At 35.8% G+C, this 16,443-nt stretch overlaps 2 protein-coding genes and 1 long non-coding RNA gene across 5 annotated transcripts in view; 1 reads left to right on the top strand and 2 right to left on the bottom strand.

Annotated features, from left to right (window-relative positions):
• Window positions 1-1,833: 1,833 nt before the first annotated feature.
• Window positions 1,834-6,300, bottom strand: LOC131524639 (dynein axonemal assembly factor 11). Of its 2 annotated transcripts, XM_058751880.1 has the most exons (7): window positions 6,167-6,300; window positions 5,133-5,259; window positions 4,935-5,028; window positions 4,713-4,840; window positions 4,001-4,143; window positions 3,088-3,285; window positions 1,837-2,147 (listed from the first exon to the last, which is right to left on the bottom strand). In XM_058751880.1, the coding sequence occupies exons 1-7, from the start codon at window positions 6,175-6,177 to the stop codon at window positions 2,036-2,038; spliced, it is 813 nt and encodes a 270-aa protein (XP_058607863.1). In that variant the 5' UTR covers window positions 6,178-6,300; the 3' UTR covers window positions 1,837-2,035. The 2 variants fall into 2 exon arrangements, with proteins under 2 accessions (XP_058607864.1, XP_058607863.1); XM_058751881.1 differs by lacking the exon at window positions 5,133-5,259 and having other exon boundaries at window positions 1,834-2,147; window positions 6,167-6,293.
• A 568-nt stretch (window positions 6,301-6,868) lies between these two features.
• Window positions 6,869-13,543, top strand: LOC131524648 (uncharacterized). Of its 2 annotated transcripts, none has more exons than XR_009267043.1 (4): window positions 6,869-6,930; window positions 7,457-7,602; window positions 11,573-11,781; window positions 12,744-13,543. It is a non-coding gene; the product is annotated as an uncharacterized LOC131524648 (long non-coding RNA). The 2 variants fall into 2 exon arrangements; XR_009267044.1 differs by having other exon boundaries at window positions 12,687-13,543.
• Window positions 7,931-16,443, bottom strand: part of serpini1 (serpin peptidase inhibitor, clade I (neuroserpin), member 1) — a 19,799-nt gene continuing 11,286 nt past the window's right edge. The window contains exons 2-9 of the mRNA XM_058751878.1: window positions 15,542-15,811; window positions 14,535-14,765; window positions 13,582-13,776; window positions 11,565-11,769; window positions 11,334-11,443; window positions 10,577-10,663; window positions 9,545-9,634; window positions 7,931-8,658 (exon numbers count right to left, since the gene is read on the bottom strand). Coding sequence (XP_058607861.1) covers window positions 8,585-8,658; window positions 9,545-9,634; window positions 10,577-10,663; window positions 11,334-11,443; window positions 11,565-11,769; window positions 13,582-13,776; window positions 14,535-14,765; window positions 15,542-15,794 — 1,245 coding nt within the window. The 5' untranslated portion in view covers window positions 15,795-15,811 and the 3' untranslated portion in view covers window positions 7,931-8,584. The remainder of the gene's footprint in view (window positions 8,659-9,544; window positions 9,635-10,576; window positions 10,664-11,333; window positions 11,444-11,564; window positions 11,770-13,581; window positions 13,777-14,534; window positions 14,766-15,541; window positions 15,812-16,443) is intronic.

Here is a 16,443-nt window from a genome sequence, read left to right as displayed (position 1 = left end):
CGTTTCTCTGTTCTCCTGTCTCTTCAGCTCGGGTTTCAGCTGTGCTGAAATTGACACCAAAATTAAAACAAAACACTGAAGTGCATATGAATTAGTCATCGCCCCTGTAAGGATAAGCTGAACTTCACAGGACAATGGCGGGTCATGAATGGCTACTGAATGTGTATTAAACCGTAAACATATGCTGTGGTTATATAGCCAGTGCGTGAATTATGAAGAGTCTTGCAAGAGTTTTTTTTTTTTTTTTTTTAAGATTTATTTTTTTGCATTCATGCCTTAATGTATTGCAGTCGATCAAGGTTTATGTCACACTCAATGCGTCCCAGATAGCACACGCACGTCTGCAAGATGTCTGTTAAAGATCGCTTGATCTGGAAAGCATCTGCTGTCTACAAACATCTGACAGACGTCTGTAAGATGTCAGTTTTACATACATTCTAAATCATAAACATATTAAAGACATTATTTGATATTTAAAATGAAACGTCCTATAGACATATTGCAGATGTGCAAACACTCTAAAAATGATGTCTCCATGATGTACGTATGCTATCGGGGTCAGTCAGCTAAACGCCAGTTATCTAAAAGATTCATGAACGAAACTAGTGGTTGCAACAGGTAAACCATGAAAAAACCTTTATTGTTGTCTGTAAACACTGAAATAAAGTTGACAGCAACTTCTGGTTCACGCGGACTTTAAAAATGTACACATGATTTTGTGCTCTTATTATGTCTGATAAAAAACTAGTATGTATGACCAAGACGTTGCCTAATGCCTACAAATGTCGACTCGACTCAACCGTTTTCTCAATGGCTCTGAACTGAACGATACAAATGGCGCACTGTTGCTGTACGTGGTTTATTTGTGTTAGCATTTGCGACTGGTAAAACTTAAATAAAAGCTTATAGGTGGATGGTATTCCTACTCATTTGAAATCGCTTTCCCCCCCTCGGGGGGCCCCCCTCTAACGCTGGGCCCTTAGAATTGTCCTACCCCAGCTCAATAAACTCAATAAACATTATTAATAAATCATACTATGTACAGACAGGCAGATATGAGCCCATAATACGAATGCAACGTGTTTAATTACGCATGAAGCGTTTTCCTCCCATAGAAAACAGTTATTGTGGCTCATTGCAATAAAACAGTGTTTTTAAAAACACCAAACTCAAACATTATTAATAAATCACAATAAATCATTTAGCCATGTTAAGCGTTTTCCTTAACGTGTAATTACACACATTGCCTTCGCATTCTGGGCTCATCTGCTTGTCTGTACATATGTTTTATTAATAATGTGTTTACTGAGTTTGGTCTTTTAAAAACACTGTTTTAATGCATTAAGCCACGTTAAGCGTTTTTCACGCTAAGCGTATTAGAATGTCTGACCATGATGTACAAAACAAGGCCACGTTTTTCCTACCCAACCACTTTTACGGTTTTAATTTCAATCTAAGATATTGTTCCTATGTGGTTCAGTGCATGAGAACATGAAACGCTTAGCCAACACGTGCTGTGACATCATCAGTTATCTGCTGCTAACAGTGTCACATGACCGTATCTGATTTAATCTCTGTGCTCCTTCTTCACACCATGTCAGCCGGGCAATAGGCGATACCACCCAAGAACGGACTCGTCTGTCAAAACAGTCCTCAGGACAAAGTGTGAACCCAACAAAGCCCAGGCTTGGCTGGTCATTGAGCAACCAAATATCCTGAATTACACGCAACAGACACACTGTGACCTGAACAGATGCGCTATGATCCATTCTGTGAGTAGCTGTTAAAATGTCTGATAAATAGTCTTTTCTCATTTATATCTTGGCTGCTGCTGTCTGAAGTCAGTGCAGGTTTATTTTGAGTACATGAAATGTGAAGTAAAGGTACAAAAATAGCTTTAATAAGTCGTATAAATACATTTTTAACAGCCCAAATGAGTATACGCACAACTATATACAATGCATTTATAGAGCTTTCGGTTCACTCTGACAGTACAGTACACTGGATCTTGGCTTCAGGTTCAGTTGTTTCAACATCAGAGAATGGTACAAAATCTGGACGCTGCCGGAGAAGAGGGAGGCACGGAATCATCCGGTAGCTTTGGGATGCCATCCAGAACTTGGAGTTTTGGCAAACAGGAGAACACACTGCAGAGGAAACGAATCTCAAGGTTAGATTAGACAGACTTAGAAATTATTCTCTTGGCTCTCTTTGAACCCTTGGAAAGATTTATTGACATTTTTGGTCAGCTCTTGTTTAGTAAATTACGATATTATCTTCTGCCATAGCTATTAACTTGGGACATAATGTGATTTTGGAGACAGATGCTGTATGGCTTTTTAGATGAATTAAAAGCTGTAATTAGCTGATTAGTTTTAATCAGTCATCTTTTTGACAGCAAGTTATTAAAAGCTCAGTGGTGTTCTTTTATATACCCTTGTGAAAAAAGTGCACTCAACTGCATTGAATGTGCACTTGTAGTGCACTACAAATCTTAAAAGTATATATATATATATATATGTTTTTAAAACTACTTGCAGATAATATAATATTAATTAAATAAAAGGCCACTTAAGTGTACATAGAGAACACTTCCATGTCTGTTTCTTTACAAACATAAAAACATAGTTCACCCGAAAATGAAAATTCTGTCATCATGCACTCACCCTCAAGCTGTTACGTTACTGTGTGAAACATAAAAGATATTCCTATATTGTCGATAACTAATTATTGGTAGCCATTGACTTCCATAGTATGGTTACCAACATCTTATTTTGTGTTCAACAGAAGAAAATTCATACAGGTTTGGAACAGTACAACACAACACAAGAAATTACATAGAAAGATGCACTTAAAGTCCTACTTAATTTGGGTCAAAAAATAATTGCATTTAATATAAATGTAAATTATAATACATTTTATTTTAATTGCTAATAACATGCAATCAAGTGTCTGAAAGGATTACATTCAGTTTGCTCTTAAATTTGTTATTTAAATTTTTTTTTTAAAAGCATGCTGACACATACTTTTTTTTTCTCAAAAGGGTATAACTTGAAGAAACATCATTTATCTCTGTATTCCTCTCACCGTGAGCGGTAGTCCTCCAGAAACTGGCAGGGGTTGCGTTTGAGTGTCAGAGACCGGAGCGGCGTGCTTCTCAGCAGGGACAGCTCGCCCAGAGAGGAAATACTGTTTTCAGACAGGCACAAGTGCTGGATCTCAGGAACATTTGGCAGCTGACGAATGGACGTCAAGTTGTTCCGGTGAAGATTCAGGATTTTACATCTATAACAAATGCACATTCTCGAGATTCAAGATTTGCTAGTGATTGTAATATGTCACAATGTTCTACCTCATATACACTGAACTCATCTGAAATTGTATTATTGTCTAGATGACAAAACAGTAAAGCAAGCAGGATTAATGTCTAATTATCTAGTGTCCAAACAGCCACTGTAATTTACTAAGAGAAATATATTTTTCATATTTTCATAGCGCAACATTCAGGCTTGAATATCTGAAGGACAATTAAATAAATCAAATTTTACATTTTTTCTCACAAAACCTCACAGAATTTCAAATTATTAGAAAATTTGCAATGCATATTTGCAATTAACCATCTATCAGTAAGATTCATATTCAGATCAAATAATGTGATTAAGGCTGTTTTGAAATGCTGAGTTTGATGCTAATACATAATTAACAGCTTCCTTCTTACTGTAAAATAAACTCGTCATATGAGATTACAGCATGCAGCTAAAGTTGCACTACATGTATTTTTACACAGCCATACACATACTGTTGCAAAACAACCAATGCAATATAATAGGACAGCATCCATGGAAAGATCAAGAGGGAGTTTGTGTTATATGGTCCACAGACCACAAACCAGATCTCCATCTAAACTCACTTACAGTGTCAGCAGCGTTCAGAATGATGTTCATGTGCACTCAAATGAGAACATGTTTCAGTTGTTATAGTTTAGAAGTTAGTTTTGTACCTTGGCAGTCTGACAGAGCTGAGATCTCTCAGTGCGTTATCCACCAGCTGCAGACGCTCCGCCCGGATCAGTCTCCTCAGGATGCGGATGAAGTTCTCCAGCTGGTACGGATCTCCCAAGTCCTGATAAGACAAGTTCAGCACCTGGGGTCACAGAGACAGAACCGTAAATGCAATGCGAAGATAACCAGCTGGTCGCTAGACAGATATCTAGATAGTTTAGGGTCTGTAAGATTTCTTTTCTTTTATGCTCACCAAGTCTTCATTTATTTGTTAAAAAATACCATAAAAACAGGATTATTGTGAAATATTATTACAATTTAAAATAACTGTTTTTGAATATATTAATATATTTAAATAAATATACTTTCTGTGATCAAAGCTGAATTTTCAGCATCATTACTCCAGTCTTCAGTGTCACATGATCCTTCAGAAATCATTCTAATATGCTGATTTGCTGCTCAAGAAACATTTTTTATTAGTATCGATGTTGAAAATAATTGTGCTGCTTCATATTTTTTGTGGTTATACATGACACATTTATTTAGGATTTTATGATGAATAAAAAGAAGAGCATTTATTTTGAATAGAACTCTTTTGTAAGATTTTAAATGCCTTTACTGCCACTTTTGATCGGTTTGATCCTTGCTGAATAAAAGTATTAATTATTATAAAACAGATAGATAGATACAGTAGAAAGTTTGGTGTCTCACCACACAGTTCTCCCAGTTCTCCTGGAGTCTCTCCTCCCATTTCTGTCCTTCATCTTCCCTCCTCTTCCTCCTTCCTCCTTTGAGAAATATGTCTTCACTTTTAACGGACAGCTCGTCTTCGGCAGGCCCTGTTTGACGATTGATGTGTGTTCTGTGATTGCTTTATGTATGGTAACACTGAAAAAATATATAAAAGGAGGGTGACCCAGAATGACCTCTTACCCTCTCTGACCCTGGGGCAGGCGAGCTGGTCTCCACGCACATCATGCTCCTCTAGCCAGTGCCACGAGGCAAACCTGAACCGACTGGACGGCAACTGCATGGAACAAACACAATGACAGCATTCAGTGTTCGTATAGACACGTGAGCTGTCAATCAAACCACACATGACACTTCATGAATGACTATGAATTGACTTACTGGAGTGGCAACAATGCCAGAGTCTGGAGTCAGTTCCACAGAGAAAGGAGTGTGTGTGTCGCTTAACTCAGAGTAGTGCGAGTGAGACTTGGGAAAACTTTCACTGCTGGTGTTCACTCCAGAGGAACTAGAGCGAGAGAGCCGTTAACAAACATTACAGAGGACTGATGCTTAACGGATCAGATCACAGTCTAAAACCTGAAGTATTTCAATCACAGTATATTTCAATACACTTCTAGCTATTAGCGAATGTTCATTTATAATGGAGTGTGTAACCAACAAATTTAAATAGATTTGCACAAATACAGACAGGTCCTTGTTTGTATCCCAAAACCTAGTGAGCTGACTATCTAGAAGGCATTTTGGGCAGCAGGAGAGTGTAACATATTACATGAAAATGTTTATAAAATTCAAGATGTTAATTATATGACGCTCAAAAATGCTGCATGCACAGTGTGCTGCCTAAGAAGCGCGCTCAGCAGGTTCTGAGACACAGCCTGTGTGTAATGAGAGCCCGCGCGTCCTTACATCCGCTGAGCTGAGGTTCTGGTGTAGATTACCGTGAACTCTGCACCCTGCTCCGGATTAAAGTCACCCACGACACCCGAGCGCACCGGCACAATATATCAGAACATTTTAGAATTTCAGCTCACATTTTAACGCTGTTATTGGCTATTGGTTATGTATTATGTGATGTGAAACTGCTGCACATTATTTTGCAAAGTAGCCTAATATAATAATTGTAACAGGGCATTCGTTTATATAATGTCTTTATAACTGTGGCAATATCGTGATAATTTATTTTTAATCCATGAATAAATTAGCCGTAACTGTAGATCTTCACGTTCTAGTGGTAATTTCCATAAATTACGCAGAAAAGTATATCAGCAGTCTTCCAAAGACGATTCAAGCAGAGAAATCTAAACTAAAAGCCATATGAGTGCGCGTTCCTCCTTTTCGGTTCCAGACTGTGTTCAGAAATAAAACTGCAAATGTGCTTCATATTAGGAGATATTGTTGAAAACTGTTCCTACCTTTCGGACATGTCCGTTGGTTCTGACAGATCCCTTCGGCATTTGACACGCAGTGAAGTGAGTTATTTACAAGGAATATAGTGCGGTTTCCCATTGATGCTGGATGAATAGTGTGCTAAAGTGCGACAGGTGAGTGTGGGCTCTGCGCATGCGTCGGTTTCACTGATCTGCGCACGGAGGTCAGTCAGGGCATCAGTGTGTCTAAGGTTGCACTTCAGTGACTTTTGGAAAATGCAGTATAGCTGTGAAATGTTAATATAGCTGTACCCCTTTTATGCTGTATACAGTATATTTTGCATGTAGTTACTGTAGGCTACTGCAGGCTTTGCGAGATCAAACTGAGACTATTTGTACTTTTGAAAATGGATGTCACACCACAGGACCATTTAATTAAATAAGAACACGAACTACTTTCAGTAGAAGCAAAACTTACAACTTATACTTTTAAAAATATATTTGTCTCACCACAGGGTCAAATAAATAAATAAATAATTTTTTTAAATTTATTTATTAATTTGCATTAATAGTGGGGAAATGCAAGTTACATCAATTCGCCAGTCGGTGGCGACAAGTGACCGCTCTTTATGAGTGAATCATTTAATAATTCAATAAACCGATTCGTTTATAGCACTGATTCATTCGAGAACAATACAAGTGAATGGGTTTATGAGCGAGTCATTGAATCATTAATTCAAATGATTCGTACAAACACACTGATGTATTCTCTGCCGTGGGGCGCAACGGTTGACTCTGAATTTGGAAGTGTAAGTAACTGAATATTAACTTTTGTTTTTATTTATTGAACTGTTGCAATAAAAATGTAAAAATAAAAAAATAAAAAAACTGTTGCTCGTGGTGACTCCCGGCACGAGGCTGCTGATTTTAAGCACACTTGCTCAAGTGATATTGCTACTAGAATATGAGATACATAGATAGTATATAAATTATATCGAAGTATATATGTATAGTACAAAGTTTTGACTCAGTTACATAAACAATTGTTTTCCCAGGCAGTGGTGTAGAAACGTTAGCCTATATCGGGGCTTGTCAGATACATTAAAATGTTTATAATTGATTTTTTCTATTATTAAGTCATTGCATTTTTTTGCTTTATTGTTTACATTTTGCTAGAAAAACAGAATTAACAGCAACTAATTAAGGAGCATATCACGTAAGGGGCATATTATTTACAAAAGGCCAAACAAACAAACGTTTTTATTAATTTATTTGCCTAAGCTTACTGTATTCCTTTGAGAGTCTCCACAGGTTAAGATCAATGTTGTGTTTCAGAACTGAAGCAAACAGAGCTCCAGCTTCAATTAAGCAGGTCAAGGCAGTGATCATTAATCAGCAGACTGCTTGGACTTGACAAGAACTGATGGTCTTCATCATGGTTCGAGTCTTATCTTCTGCAGCAGCACATTTACAGTTATTATGTAAGTATTTCACTGCAAGCATCTCTCATTTTGATAAAACATCAACTGGTTTTAGTAGAGATGAAACAAAGTTGGTCTTATCATAGGCACTTTGCTCTGTTTGAACACTGCTTTGAGCATCTTCTCATGCTTTGGCAAAGGACAAATATAATCTGACTGACATTTACCATGCAAAACAGACACTTTATGAATATTACCAACCTGATACAGCGTGCATTTTCCCTACAACTTCCTTTAACAATAATTTTATGATCAAGTGCATCTATCGTCAGTAAATTAGGTGCACATTTATAGTTTTTAACAGAGGTTATATTATTGGACCTCAAAACCGCAAACAGCATAGAGGCTTTTTCTGTATCCATATTTTCCATCAACTCTAAAACTGAGCACAAGATGACAAGTTGAAGACATTCATCTTTATTTCTGAAATAGAGAATACAGCTGGTATTTTTTCATCACTTATACCAAATGCACTCTCCCCCGGTTCGCCTGAGTCTCCATGGCAACAGCGCTCCACTACCTGTACATTCACAACCTTTCATTAAATCAAAAACTCATATTTATATAATAAGGCATATTAGTATGTCAGCAGTACTTCAGCCATGTACAAAACCAAAAACAGGGAAAAGAAATGAAAAGACAGTAAGTGAGTCTACATATAGAGAAGTGCTCACATTCTTGCAATAAATATCAACGTTTTTTTCCTACAGAACACAATAGCAAATATACAAGAGAAGAAATACAGGAACAAATGATGCTGGTGTGGAATAAGATGGGATCGAACGTGGTTGCAGAGACTTCAAATATTTACAGCTCTGTACTTCCTGGTGCGGTTAAAGCTTACGAGTATCAAAACACAATCACTTTTATCATATAAATATCCCGTTTATATAATATTTTCTGGTGTGTTTAGAAAACCATGGCGACGTAATGAGCTTGCTTTCCGTGATGATGTTGAAAATAAGCGCTGATTGCTGGGCGTTTACATGTCAAAGTTGTTGTCGAAGGGTTCGATGACTTCAGGGTTCATAACTCTGCCCATGAAGAGGATGGATCCTGTGAGAAAACAAAATAAACACCATTATTTAACATCAAATCTGATATCAAGATAACGCACATTACTAAAATATGTGGAAAATATGAGATTTTTTTAAAGAAATTATTTTACGTTTATTTATATTTTCATTCAGCAAAGGAAGAATTAAATTGATCGAAAGTGACAGTAACAACATTCATAATGTTAAATAAATGGTGTAATTCTGAACCTGGAAAAATGCATCAAAAATATTAAGCAGCACAACTGTTTTCAACATTGATTATGATAAGAAATTATTTTTGAGCAGCAAATCAGCATATTAGAATTATTTATGAAGGATCATGTGACACTGAAGATTGAAGTAATGATGCTAAAAATACAGAAGTAAATTACATTTTCAAATATATATATAAAAAAACCAAAAACAAATTATATATATATATATATATATATATATATATATAATTTTTTAATAATGATCAAATAAATGCAGCTTTGGTGAGCATAAGAGACTTCAAAAACAATCTTACCGACCCCAAAATGTTTGAAATAGTGCTGTCAAACGATTAATCAATTTTATTTTATTTGCATAATATATGTGTGTTCTGTGTATATTTATTATGTATATATATAAATACACACACACATACAGTATATATTTTGAAATGTATTTACATGTCCATATATTTATATAATTTATATTATAAATAAATATATTTATTATATAAACATAACATCTTTTTCTGAAATATATACATGCATGTGTGTGTATTTATATATACATAATAAATATACACAGCACACAAACATATATACACAAAAACGTTTATTTTGGATGCGATTAATTGTTTGACAGCACTAGTTTGAACAGTAGAGTATATATAGGTTTTTGAAGATGGCATGTACCTGTTTTTCTGTTTCTGATGACGAAGAAGAAGGGGTGGTCAGCCATGACCTGTGGGTACAGCACCAGCGTCCTCGTCAATGCAATCATACCTGTGGAAGGGCAAACAGTAGCGGCTCAGTGCAATATGCAGTGCAATAAGACAATTATGTCAATGTACTTTTTCATTTTATGCTCTTTTATATTAAAAAAGTTTTACATTTTTTTAAATTAAAATTCATTGTGCTATTTTTTGGTATAGGCTTAAAATGATTGAAAATGTTTTTTTGTTGTTGTTGTTTTTTTAAAAAAAAATTTTTCTTTGATATTTCAAAAATATATAAAATAAGTAAAAACAACTTCAATTTCACCACACCCAACACAGAAAACGAGAATTTCAGCTATATAAAAGCATTCTGCATTCATTTATATGATCTTCAAAACTAGGCTTATTTTTATTAATAACAATACTACTAATAATATAGAATATAAAAATAGATGAATACATGTGCTGATTAAAAGGTACACTAATTTAGTAATTTAATTTGATCTAAAAATGGTACAAACATAATATGAACCCAACATGAATACAAAGATTACACATCTAAGAAATTGGCTTGGGTTATTTTTAATTCCTTTTCATAATCTTGCACCTCTTTATTTGTTTTTGATGTCCATGCAGAGCTAAAAACTAATATTAAAAGGATTTAACCAACACTATGTGATGACTGAGTCAACCTTTAATAAACCTTAATTAAAAAGACACGTGTTGAACAGGAGGGGGCGCTTCAGTATGTGTGAATGTTCAAGACTTGCAAAGCAATTTACTGCAGTGAGAAAAAGTGCTTAGAGAACAGACAGAAAAAGAGAAGGACAGGGAGGAAAGTAAAGGAGCACAAAAGGTAAAACCGAGTAACTGATAAAGAGGGCTTGAAAGGACAATTTTAATTAGAAATGCAAAAGATGATTGAAGTGTGGAGGAGGACAGAGTGAGAATATTAAATGTATAATGTAATTATAGTAAAATGTGGCAGTAAAATAGAGATAAACGTCACCTGATCCTGCCGCCCCCTCGGCCCCTTCCTCTGTCACCTCCAGGTAAGCCTTCTGCACAGCCTTCCCGATAAACAGATCCTGTCCGTCTGCAGACAAGCAGAAAATGTAAATGAAGATTACAGAATATGATTATCAAGTTATTTCCATTTATTTATGAGCTGGTGTAATCAGGGATGCAGAGCAGAGTATAATGAACATACAGCTGAGTATAGTTTTATAGGCATATTTAATTCTAAAATAGAAAAAAAGTTCAATAATAATAATAATATTCAACATTAAAATGTGAATAATGAATTGAACAGGAAAAAATTATATTAAACCTATTTCAGTACTTTTAAAAAAGTCTTTTTTTTTTTTTAAATTAATATTACTATTTTTGGTGGGTTTAAAATGTCTAGGTGGTGTTAAAGTCACATTAAATACCTTTTGGTTTGAAATGATAATATTTTCAAAAATGTTGAAAACAAAGAAAAACAAAACAGGAAATGGTAGCACAGCAACAGTCATGTTCACCACACGCGACACAGAAACATCTTTTATTATTATATAGTATATGTAAATAGATAGATTTGCTGGGGAAAATGTGAGTGGTGCTTGTGCAAGCAAAAATCACCACCACAAAGCTGGCTGGTTGCCAGAGCAAAACAAGTGCGTTACATCCCGTCCTTGAGCCGTCAATCACATCCTTAGCATCTGTGTGTGCGTGCGCGGAATAACGAAGCGTTCCCACAGGTCAGTGCGTGTTTTATCGATCACCTGTCATCTCGGCTGTCATGGCTGACAGATCGGCATCTTTAGTGAAGATGTTCTTGATGCCCAGCTGCTGCAGAGTGTCTCTCAGATCAATCTTTTGTTCCACCTTGAACCTAAATATATCCGAATGATCAGGTCAGCGTGATCCAGAAACAACAAGTATACAGGTGTTCCATGAATCAAATCTAAAAGCAAAAGTGTTGATAAAGGAAATGAAAACACTGTATGTCTCACCTGGGCAGGTAGACCTCCACCTTCTGCCTCTTGACGTTGTTGGCCCACTCCTCCAGCAGCTGCGCTTTGATGATGGGCTCCAGGGAGGCCAGAGGAACCTCCTGACGGGGCAGAACCATCATCATGCTCATGTCTTCACCTTCATAGAGCATCTCCAGCACCTGGTACACTCCACCCGCCTCTGTGGTGCCGTCGCTGAACTCTCCTGAGGATGAAGGTTAGCGATTGCTTTATACTGTATGTTTCAGAGGATGGAAAGGACTTCAGTAAATTCTTGTTAATATCTTGAATTAGATTTATTTGTATATTTTCTGTTTTAACAGTTTTAGTAATTGTTTGAGTTTTTGTCATTTTTTATTTATTTAAATATGTGTGTATAGATTTATGTATTATTTTTAGGTTATTTAGCTGAATTTATTTAACATTTGATTTTATTTCAGTTAACATTTTTGAGTAACAAAATTATTTTTTCTGGTTTTAGTTTTAGTCCCAATAACAATAATCCTGAGATGGACAACAGAATTAGTGTAACTGTTATTTTATTAGTTAATCTTTGTCTTATTTTTGTTAATATTTTGAATTAGAGTTTGTTTTTATAGTTTCTGGTAATTTTGTTCTGTGTTTTTATCATTTTTACTCATTTTTGTTGTTTTTAAATGATATGTTGATGTAGTTTTTATTAATTTCAGGTTTAGTTATTTTAGCACATCAAGTTTGAAATTTTATTTTGAACATTTATTTCATTTCAAGTTTTTTTTTTTTAAGTTTAAGTTAACTGTAATAACCCTGGAGTGTTAATACATAATTTGGCCAAGTTGGAGAATTTTCTGAATTGATGTACTCTATTGGTATGGAAAAATCTTATCTTAACAGCTAATTATGACATTTAGACATAGGTTTTTAGCCATGAGTTAAGGTTCTGTATTCCACCATTGTGAATGTCCTCCATTTATGTAACGCTGGTTTTCCCATTTCCAAGAGCTACTGATGCAAATGTTGAAGACAGCTCTGTGTCTCTGAGGAAGAAGACTCTGTACTGTATCTCTTACTTCTCACTTTACACAGACGCTACTCTTGCATTTTCCCACTCAATTTGTGCTGTTGCTCTGTTTACTCCTTCAGTGTCTCCCTGCTCCACATTTCCCTTCAATCGGTCTTTCTCTTTCTCTGTTTTGTCAGAGAGATGGATGAGACAAGCGCACTGCAGCTATTCTGCGGGATCTGAAAGACTCGGCCCGACCAATCAGCAGTGAGCCATGGCGAAACTATATATACACTATCGTTTGTGAAAAAAGTCTCTTCTACTCACCAAGACTATATCATTTATTTGATCAAAAACAAAACAGTGATATTGTGAAATATTATTACAATTTAAAATAACAGTTTTCTATTAGAATATATTTTAAAATGTAATTTATTCCGGTGATGAAAAGCTGCATTTTCCGCATCATTACTCCAGTCTTCAGTGTCACATGATCCTTCAGAAATCATTCTAAAATGCTGTTTTGCTGCTCAAGAAACAAGAAACATGGTAAAAACAGTTGTGCTGCCTTATATTCTTGTGGAAACCGTGATGCATTTATTTTTTCAGAATTCTTTGATAATGAAAAGTTTTAAAAACTGAATTTATTTGAATTATTTTAAAACATTATAATAGTCTTCACTCTTACTTTTGATCAATTTAATGCATCCTTGCCAAATTTCTTTCAAAAAATAAAAACAATAACATGTACTGACCCAAAACTTTTGAACGGTTGTGTGTGTGTAGCTGAATAGAATAAAATATTAAAATTATTATTTGTACAGCTAGAGGGAGCTTTGATCAGGCCTATATAATAACCTTTGAAATTTTATTTTAAACTTTCAGAACTTTTTAAGTCAGCCTTCAAATTTTGTCTTGACTAGCTTTCCTTGTCAGCTTAAACCCTCTGCAGTCATTCTGTAGGAAAGCGAAAAACAAAACAAATAATCAAAAAACTACAGAATCTACACTTAACCTATTCAAGCCCGTTCGTACCGTAGTAGAAATCTCCCTGCTGGTACATCATCAGGGTCTGAACTTCACTGCCATCGTCCTTGGTGAAGGAGAAGGTTCTGGTGTTTTCTGGTCTGAACTGGTTCTTCCAGCTGCCTCTGAAGTACACCGCATTCGCTAACATGATCATGGTGGAGCTGCTGAAGTCGTCCGCAGACACCAGGTTCTGGATTTTGCCTGCAACAACAACAGAAACCCAGATTGAAATAAACGCTGCACGTCACAATCCTCTCTTTCTCAGAACAGGAAAGATAGCATGATCTCTTCAGTGGCATAAAATCATCTCTCTTCCAAAGCTCTGGGATTTGTGCAGCTATCTGACAGTCCTCCCGCAAAGGCGAAAGCTGACTGTGAGAAAATGGATCTGCCTGGAAATGGCTTGGGAATGTCATTATCATGCAGAATATGACTGATCGGCCATTATCTACTTTACTCTGACTTTAGTGAAGGAGGACAGTAATTCCTTTTAACACTATCTATTCATTTTGAAGAGGGTTTTACTTGAAAGTAAAATCATTCCAAATGGGATTATAAACTATGACTATATTCAGTGGTTAAATGGCATTTAATTTAACCTAAAAGGTAAACATGAAGGCTATATATATATATATATATATATATATCCATCACCTTTCAAGGATGCATTAAATTGCTGAAAAATGACAGTAAATACATTTATAACGTTATAACATATTTCTATTTTTTTTTTTTCCATTAGCTTTGAGGCCATCTCTACTTGTACTTATAAAAGAACAAACTTTTCACTACATCCAAACTGTCTATGTCAATAGGAAAGAAATCAATACAAGAATAAATCTTTGTTTGTCAATCCATTTCATCCAGTCTTATTAAATAACAAGGATACTATTTCAAATACATAACAGCACGCGTCCAGTTTGAATATATTCTTTCCTCAGTGATTATAGATAACTTACTTTCCGTGTGGTTCAGCACCCAAGAGTTGATGCGTTCAGCCACAGCTGCTGATTGGCTGAAGTCCACTGTCTCCACCTCTGCTTTGAAGTACTTCTTCATGAGCTGCAGGAAGTCCTCGTTGAAGTGAACCCCCGTCTGCAGAAAGAGGGAGTTGGCCAGCCGTACCACGTACTGCTCTTCATCTGTGGACAGGGCCTGGGTCAGGTTGCTCAACAGAGAGAACTCCTCATCTGAAGCAGGTGCAGACAAGAAGACAACACTTCTGAATAATGTGCTGCGATATTACAGTCATGGAAGTGGAAGAAACCTATCAACAGTATTATAATAAAAAAAATTAAATTAAATATTACTTTAGTGATACTTCTGTAATGCAAATACATTGTATTATTATTATTTTTTAAATTAATACTTTAAACTATTTATATACCGATATAGTCTGTTTTTACAATTACTACAATTGGGACTTTTAGACTAAACAACAGTCAACTATCTCATGAATGTAATACAAATAAATTCTTTAAATTTCCAACAAAATATATTACTTTAAACCATTTATTGTACCGCCTTTAACTGATATAAAGAATATTGGGAATCAGAAAATTTGTGTGGAAAATGAGCTTAATTGCAATCAAATATTTTTATATGAAAATAAGGCATATATTAAAATCTAAAATAAATTAAAAAATATATTAAAATAGGCTTCATTTTTGTTTTATGCAAAATATTCATGTATTAATTTCGTTTTGTGGGTGCAATGTGACTTGGACATGTTTTTATGAAATTTCTTATATAAACCTTTCAAGACAAACCTAGAATGATTCCTACAACATCAAATGTTGTTCTGTTATGATTTCTTTCAAAGCTGGTTGTTTTTTTTAAATGCCTATGGAGAAAATTAATGGGAAAAAGTAGGTGGTCACTGTTTCGGCTAATTGGGAAAAAGACTCAAAAGTTAAAGATGAAAGAGAACAGGTAACCCCTCGTGCTGTTTTACAGATGACCGTACCTTCTCTGAAATGACTGTAGCCCACGGCCTGCCTGATCTCCTCTAAAGAAGAGCCACGGGCGCCCAGCTCCACCATGCCCAGAGCCAGAGCCACGCTCAGGGGTGAGAAGATGATGTTCTCCTCTCCCCCCGTGATCTGGAGCTGGTGGTACAGTCTGACCGAGAACTCTGCCGTCACATCCTCGGGAACGTCTGCCGCCTGGCAGCCGCACCCCCGTAGCAACATCAGTGGCAAGAGTCCGAGCAGCAACATGGTAAACGAGGGACGAGCTGACGAAAGAAACAATGAGTCAGAGTGAAGGACATGGTAAATACAACCCCTCGCGAATAAGAGGAATCTACATCATGGAAATATATTCTATATTCTAACATAACGCTCACAATGCAAAACTGCTGTGTTCAGCCAGAACATTTACGGAAACTCAAGGCTGGAATATCCCACATGACTTTTTCACCCATTTTTGCAGTCTGGAAGAACTGGCGATAGTTGCCTGAAGTAAGAGCCAGTTTGCAGATTTTCAGAAGTCGGAGTTGACAGATTTCACAATAAATTTCATAGTGCACGATGGCCACTAACTCCAATTTTTTAAGCTTCAGACTATGATTCAATTCAGTCAGAGGATATTTTGAGCCAATTTTAGAACACATTGTTTTAATTTTTATTGCAATCTGTTCAGAATAAGTCGTGTTGCGTTTCTTCAGCCTTAAAGAATAGAGATTAAAGGCTTAAAGAACCCAACCGTTGACGGTAGCCATTGACTTCCCTATTATGGAAAAAAATCAAAAGTCATTGGCTGCCGTCAAACTTATACAGGTTTGGAAATCACGACAGAAGTTTAATTTTTGGGTGGACTGTCCCTTTAAGCAGTTAAAAACAGCCTAATCAAATGTCACTCATTTCA

This window comes from Onychostoma macrolepis, chromosome 18 (genome assembly GCF_012432095.1).
Source record: "Onychostoma macrolepis isolate SWU-2019 chromosome 18, ASM1243209v1, whole genome shotgun sequence".
Lineage (NCBI taxonomy): Eukaryota > Metazoa > Chordata > Actinopteri > Cypriniformes > Cyprinidae > Onychostoma > Onychostoma macrolepis.
Note: the sequence above shows the minus strand (reverse complement) of the source record. Positions and strands in the feature narration are given on the sequence as shown.

Bases quoted from the DNA above. Each gene is read 5' to 3' on its own strand.
- LOC131524639 (XM_058751880.1), bottom strand. The intron at 5,029-5,132 runs GTAAGTCAATTC...TGTTCCATGCAG, and splicing joins CTGGCATTGTTGCCACTCCA to TTGCCGTCCAGTCGGTTCAG. The intron at 3,286-4,000 runs GTACAAAACTAA...CATTTGTTATAG, and splicing joins AGCTCTGTCAGACTGCCAAG to ATGTAAAATCCTGAATCTTC.